At 36.4% G+C, this 8018-nt stretch overlaps 1 protein-coding gene across 1 annotated transcript in view; it reads right to left on the bottom strand.

Moving 5' to 3' along the window:
* Positions 1–135: 135 nt before the first annotated feature.
* The window catches only part of LOC101860328 (ADP-ribosylation factor-like protein 6-interacting protein 1), a gene marked incomplete in the record, with an annotated part of 21319 nt that continues 13436 nt past the window's right edge, over positions 136–8018 (bottom strand). The window contains 1 exon segment of the mRNA XM_013082576.2: positions 136–6680. Coding sequence (XP_012938030.1) covers positions 6559–6680 — 122 coding nt within the window.

Genomic DNA, 8018 nt, shown 5'->3' with positions numbered 1-8018 from the left:
CGAAGGCCCTATCCACTATACCACAGAATCCAGATGCTAGTAGCAATCTGCCAGCAAAAGTAGTAAAAAAAAAAAAAAAAAGCCTAACAGATTAAAACAAAAAAGTACAGGAGATGAACTGAAGCACTACAGTTGTTTTTTTTTCGGAAAAGAATTTATTCACTTTTTTTGTAAACAAAATATAACACTTGTTTAACTCCGGAAGCCATACATCTGATATTGAAATGATGACAATATCATGTCAAGAAAGAATATACTGTCTTAACTTCATTACAACAGAAACCACCAACCAGAAAAAAAGGCTAACATGCCAACGTATGTGGATATTACAACTTTGGAATAAATTCATGAAAGCAAATGGAACAGATCTTTAGCATGGAGTATATATTATTATGATATGATAACTATATCAACATTAACGCCAACTTTCAAGGTCTTTTGAAACAATGCAATTTCTGCTCTTCAAGTGTCTTGTGCAATGAAGACAATCGTCCAAAAATAAGATACCCCATTTGGTAAAACAAGTAAGCCATGCATTTATGTCCACCGAACCTCAGTTATTCACCTTCCCTATTTCTGCAACAAAAACAGAAAAACCTTAAACTTTGTAATTATTGAGTACATCATTTTTCTTTTATAGCACAAAATTCTTTCACTTTAATTTTTTATACAGTCTGTTTCAACCAACGTGAGCTGATTTCACAAGACAATTAGTAAAAATGGAAGTCAATACAGTACAAGCATATCTACTAAAACTGACGAGATATAGCAAAGCCCTTAATTATCAGGCTGACTAATCAAATGACAATTTCAGAAAAACAAAGTTTGAAGCACTTTTCTTAAAAATCCAAATCCTTGCTACACTTCACAAATTTGTACTAGTACGAATACGCTGTAAGTTACCATATTACATCTCGACATAGACACAGAAATAAATGATATAGTGAGAACAAGCTCTGATACAAGAGGTGTTTTGTCTGCAGCAATGACCCGGTAAAAATAATCAAGCGCTACGAATATGAGACAGTACTATGTGCACACAACAGAAAAAGTCCATTTAGTGATTGTAGAAGTATTCTCAAAGTAACAAACAATGCCAAAAGATACTTTTACCTGTATTTTCATTCCAGTTTACTCTATTAAGAATGTTTCCACAAAAAAAAAAGTCCATGCAAACTCACCAAAACATTAAGCCAGCAGAAATTATTCAGCATTTTTCTTTATTTTTTCTCAGTGTCCCATTGTAGATATATGAGAACAGTGGATCTGACCACCCAAAATATTTATGGGAGATTATCTGTCTAAACACTATACATGAGGATCAGCCTGACCAACCAATGCATGCCAAAGTCAAAGCCTCAGCAGAACAGTTTCTATTCAAAACCTGAAAAAGAAAGGTTTGTTTCTACCCACCTATGAAACTATGCACAAGCCTAACTTACAATACACATACGTGTTTTGCGAAGTACATATTATATCGTATGTGAAGAATACTGAAACAATACGCAATAAGGTAGATGTTCCTTTAGGCTGGTGTGTACATAATTTATAAATAGCATGGTGCCACTTTGTACTCTGCGAGTACACACTATACAAATCTACAATATTCAGATTAACTCATTTTACTGTTACTTTTTCATCCTCTGTTGCCGATAAACGTCGAGGGGTGATGAAATTTTCTATGGTAGGCCATTCAAATCAACAGAGTGTGAAAATCTTTAAAATATAATCGTCATCACATTGGTTTTGAAAAAAAAAAGAACCATCCCCCCAAATAAAAATTTTGTTCAAGAGTCAGCATTTACAAATAACAAAAGCAGGCAACATCAGTTTCGACCTTAAAGCCAGGCAGAAAGGAAGAAGCAGAAAGACAAATATGACAACATAGCCTGACGTTCTTAAAAAAAGGTCCTCACCCTGAACACTTTTTCCTTTGCAATAACACTGTAGTAAACGTAGCAAACAATGGCAAATGGCAATTTACACATTATCTTCAGTCCGTAGTAGCAACGGTAGCACACATATATTTTTTTAATCGACTGTTTTGTCCGAGCCCTGTTATATAGTGAACACACTTTTCAACACAGTGAAGAGTAGACATGAGCCCTGTCTACGTTGCCTCTGAAAAACACTCTAATTTGGAACTTTCAACAATTTTAATGTTTTCTGCAAAGAGAAAATAATGGGCAATTATTTCCAAAAGGAGCCAACAATGGACAAAGATCTAGCTTTCAAGAAAAGTGCATTGGAGCAAAAAGCAACCCCTTCATTGATTCTTTACTTCTAAATGCAAATATATATATACAGCTCTGAAAATTTATAGTCTACAAAAATAATTTTTGCTTCACTTTAAAGAAAAAAAGAGGAATTATTGACAAGTTGTAGGGCTCATAGGTTCGTGCAGCAAACAAAATAGGTAACCTGTCATAATTTATCCAAGCCTCGACAGAATAGTTACATTTTCAAATAACAAAGTACCCCAAACGATCCCCACATCACCTTGCTCTGAGTATGACAACATCCCTGTGAAAGTATTAATAAGCTCGTAAGCTCTTCCAGTGCCCTGTCCTAATACCCCCCAAATCCTGACGTGGACATGTCCTACAGTCTAGTTGTAATACATTAGTCAGCCCCCAATAGCCCGATAAAGGCCACATTTTCACCAGGAATAAATTGTGATAATATTTTAATAGTAACACTGAACAGAAATACAAGGAGCAGATCACATCTGAGCACCCACAAACCACCAGTGACATAACCCTCCCAATACCCCAACAATGAAATATAACACAATCTTTACAAATTTATAAAAACCTTCCCCCATCACTACATGGCATCGCGTAGATGAAAAACAATCCCAGGCGCAGCATGATGAGCAACAACAGCAACACAACTGTCATATAAGTAAAAAAAAAATGAGTGTCTCAACAACACAGCTACCACGGAGACTCAGTCAGACTTTCCAATATAGATTATTGTACGCAATTCGAGGGACGCAATGTACACAGCAGGAAAGAAGTATGGTATAAAGTAGGAATGCTATTATTCATCATGTGGTATACACGTACAGTTATCTACAAAGAAAAGTAACAATCTTCTTCTACGGTCATCTTCTCTATGCTTTATGTCCCCATTCTGGCAACATCAATATAATAATAATAGATAGCATTTGTATAGCGCATATCCCCGCTCAACAGCAGGCTCTATGCGCTTTACACTATATTATTACCCCAGCAGACCATAGAACACTCCGAAACATTCTCAGCTTCCCGGGAAGCATACACATAAATATATAAAAACTATAAATATTCTCCATTCAGACTACTAAACAAATCAGATAGAAAGACCATTTCATCATTAAAATTTGTTTTCCAATGGCATGGTCTTACTTGTCAGAGCCAAAGTGCATTTTAAAACACAAACAGGGAGATCAAAGTCACCCAAAAACACTGCTAATAAAGACATAATGGGGTAAAAAAGAGACTTGTGAACCCCTACTGGAACCTGATACTGTCATAGGCATACTCACAAAAAGAGAACCTTTTATATCACAGGCACATCAAATGATATTTTTCTAAAGCAAAGTAATGCTGTTTCGGAATTCGCTGTCAATTTAGAAAAGTATCTATTTCAGAAAAAATACCAAAACTATTCAATTTCATACAAGGAAAAAGTGGGCATTTTGGGTTCGATATAATAAGTGATAACAACCCAACAACACGAATAGATGAGCACATATAATATACAGATAATAGAAGTACGAAGTAGGAGCAAGACTTAGAAGAGCCAAGGAGGCAGGACCTGGCCTAAGCCATTATACCGAGCTTTAACAAGGGTCACGGCCCCCTACGGTACAATGATCATCTCCACAAAAACTCAACAACACGAATAGATGAGCACATATAATATACAGATAATAGAAGTACGAAGTAGGAGCAAGACTTAGAAGAGCCAAGGAGGCAGGACCTGGCCTAAGCCATTATACTGAGCTTTAACAAGGGTCACGGCCCCCTACGGTACAATGATCATCTCCACAAAAACTCACTCCTGTCAATGTCAATATATTGGAAAAATATGAATTTTTTCTTTCTTTATAATTTCATGCACCAAACCTTGGGTGAGTGCAAACAAGTAGTAAGTCTTCCCCAGAATGGACGAAAAAAAACTTGGAAGTTCTGTGTACAAGAATGCACATTTGATAGTCTTGACAATTCAGCCTACCAATGATGACTGGACAACATTGGAAATATCTCCATCCATAACGAAAGAAGAAGCATCCCTTTACGAAATTGGAGGGGGGGGGGTTTAAAGCCAGAAAAGCAAGGGATACAGCGAATGTCTATGCATGTTACAAAACTTGCACTGTGGGCTCAAAAACCAACGGTGACAATTTGAAACTCTATCACAGGAGAGGTGGCAGAGAAGAACAGTTTTTGTCTTAAATCTTCTTGTACAATTAATCTTTCAGCATCACATTGCAGTTAATTATTCAGATGAGCCACAGCAGACTGAAAGCATAGAGTGCAAAATCATTCCGATATTGCTTGAGTGAATGACGGAACTTAGTCCTTGATTGTACAGTCTTGTCTGGCACTGAGAAATGCTAACATCATCACACATATGAACTGAACATCATACACTCAGGAAATATCCTGGCCAGACCAAATTCAAAATCTAAATATTCCAGCCCATACATAACTAGATTTATGTCTTAGGAGTCTGCCTCTTCCAACTTCATCCCCAACAGCAGTGAGCGGCACTACACCATGGCAAAAATTCCTGAGTATCAGAAAATTGATTATTCTTAAAGCTTCGGATCAATCTTTTATCAATATACATCTGTAATGGAAAAGAAATCCACCACACTTGAAAGTGTGAGATTTAACCCAAAAAAAATATTTTTTTAAAAATCAGCAAATACACATATTTACACATGGCAAAAAGAGCAGAAAGTAAAGACGTCTCATCCTTCCCATGAACTACTGTGGGATGGGTGGTGAAAGGCATAAATTCGCTTCATCGAGTACGTTATGGAACAAAAGTCCCATCTGTCCTTCTCTTTACAAAAAGCATGATGCAGATTGAAAGACGTATCAGAACATCACAGAAACAAGAAAATGGGGGCGGGGGGTCACAGTACAGTTTGGAATCCTACACATCACCAAAAGAATGTTCTTGATAATCATATTTTACACACACAAAAACTGCATTGAAAACAATTTCTTTGAGTATGTGCACCTTAGTCGAGTGATTAACCAGCTAACCTGTACATCACAGACCGAACAAGCTTTTGCACAAACAGAATGTGCAATATGAAACTGACATCCAATATGCGAGACATTATATCATACGTTGTACCTGAAAGAGAACAACAGATGATGTGTTTTCCTTCTGTAGGTATAAAAAGGTTGAATTTATCCAAAATATCTCATTTTCACCTCATTTGATTTGCATAAGGTAAGGAACACATTGAGCCATAACAGATGTCATAAAAAGATATTTAACAGTCAGAATGAACACAACAAATAAGAGTGAGAAAAAAAAATCAGTTGCAAACCAGGAAAGTGACAAAATATTTCGGAAAAATTAAGAGAAACCAAGTTAATGTAGGAAACTCTTAACAAAGAAAGTGATGTCGAGATCAGTCTACTACTCGCTGCAGTGTACCAAGCCTACAAAACAACATTATTCACTATTAAAAACCGCTGACTTCCACCACTTTCACTCAAAATATCAATAAACTTTTTTTTTTTTTTTTAAATTGCAGGTAAAAAATATCCAGAAACAATACTTACACCCTCTTTAACAAATGACCATTACATAACAGGAGGAAAAAAAACCTAACAATGAAGTACAAAAGGAAAATGTACAGATAGTGTTGACCAATAGAACATTACTGAGATAACTTCTGTTTTAACTGCAATTTGAAAGGAAAACTGTAAACTCTAGACGAAAATGACAACTTAAGTAACTGTAAAACAAGACAACATCATACGGTGCAGTTAAATACAAAATCAAACATCCTGCTACCTCAGACCTTGATCTGCTGGTCCCTTGGGCATAGAAATGTAGAAACTAAACAAAACAATAAAAATATAGTGAATACAGCTACTGGCATTTAAAATACAAGAGTGTATAATACAGAAAAAAAAGGAAGAAAGGACCACAAAAAGGAAAAGTGTCTTACAAAGGCATACATGGAAACACTGCTAAAAGCCATGGCATCATCAGACCATACAGTGAAATAAGCAGTAGTCATACTTTTTCCATTTATTTGAAAGTTCTCATCAATTCTTTAAAAAAAAAAAAAAAAAACACTCTGCAAACAGAAAAAAAGGGGAACAAATTGAATTGAGGGGCAATACAAAAAGTAACACTCAGCCCATCATGGAAGGCAAAGGAAAAATCAATAAAAAGCACCGTATCCTTGAGATTAGCATTTTTTTTCCAAATGATACATCAGAAAGAAACTGACTTAAGTGGAGCTCTAAGCAGTGAAGGCAATAAGAGGATGAGTAAGAAGTTCGCTGTTCAGCATCGCAGCACAAGGCTGCATTTTCAACTGGTTTTGTTTTTTAGAACTTTTGTCTTCAGCCGGTCTATAATATTCAGAACTGGTTGAAGGTACTTGTGGGCAACGCCATGATGCCTCATGCCAGGGAGAAGCAATGCTGCATTCACTGAAAATACAAACAATAAAAATGTCAGTCATTTTCTTCGCAAACAAAAATACCAACTGAAGGCCTAGAGCACAAACCATCTAACTCTGAATTTCCTTTGGATGCTCTTTGTGTTTCAAATACCTAGGAAATCGTTTTACATGTCTTCTACTTATTTTATATCATACCAATCAATCATACCAATACAAATGTACCACATAGTCATGTGAGACCAAAGTATGTATGTCTTCCTGCGAGTTTGGAGAAAATTTTTCCATCTCCTGTTAAAATATCTCCAGACTGACGGTTTGTGCCAAAGGCCATCGATATGTCTTTTCCCTATTTTGCTCATTTAACTCAAACTGTAAAACTATAACTTTCAGCTTTCAGATTCATAACATAAAGGTCTTTACTTTGACTACAAAATCTTCATGTAGTATGCCTTTATATTCGGAGGCCAAGTTTAGTAACATATTCACCTCACAAGAAAGGGGTGGACCAAACCTCTTCTTTCATTTTGTCGTGTCCTAGCTAATAAACGAGCGCAACAGAACCCAAAGTTTCCCAAGTACAGTACTTGCTCATGTGCTACAAACATCTTTGACAACATTTATTGTGAGACAATCAATGCCGTGCGTACATTAGTAGATTATTTTATTCATTTACTGCTAATGTTTTACGCCCCCATGCATGATAATCACAATCAAGTGCCAGATCTGCAACAGACATCAGCCATCAGGCTTCTACATTCATTCCTTTGCTCTGATGCATAAACAGAATATAAAGAGCATTCATGTGGATTTTCAGCAATAAAGAGGGACATCTATCCCAACAATGGCTGTGCAGCACAATTATAACTTCCTAAACAACCCATAATGCTTGTTGGCGCATGTTCTTAACATGAAAACTAAAGTACGGCTTCGAAATTTTTTCCAAAATTGAGCCATTTTTTTTGTTCACAGGAACTCTCTTATGCACCATAATCTGAACAAAACTGCAAACAAATGTAAAGGATAAAGATTGGAAAAAAAATCCTCAGTTTAAGGAGATGCACATCCATATAATAATGGTCAATTTTAGTTTTAGTAGAGGTTTTACGGCGCTCGCAACTGCATAAGGTCATATGAGTGCCAAGGGGTGGATGTCAACAAAGAAGTCCATACAGGGAATCAGACTTACTCTGCTCACCTCTCTAGCTTCAACAGCACAAAGTCCGCTTCGACTATCAAGGCACCCCGGAAATAGTGGGTCACAAGAGTGTGACAAACATACAAAAGAAGTAGAAGAAAAATGACAAAAGTAAGGATAAGGAAAGAAAAAGCAGCAGTTCCCTGTTGCAGATCAGGCACAGTTATGAGC

The sequence above is a fragment of the Aplysia californica genome, unplaced genomic scaffold, assembly GCF_000002075.1.
Source record: "Aplysia californica isolate F4 #8 unplaced genomic scaffold, AplCal3.0 scaffold00182, whole genome shotgun sequence".
NCBI lineage: Eukaryota > Metazoa > Mollusca > Gastropoda > Aplysiida > Aplysiidae > Aplysia > Aplysia californica.
Note: the sequence above shows the minus strand (reverse complement) of the source record. Positions and strands in the feature narration are given on the sequence as shown.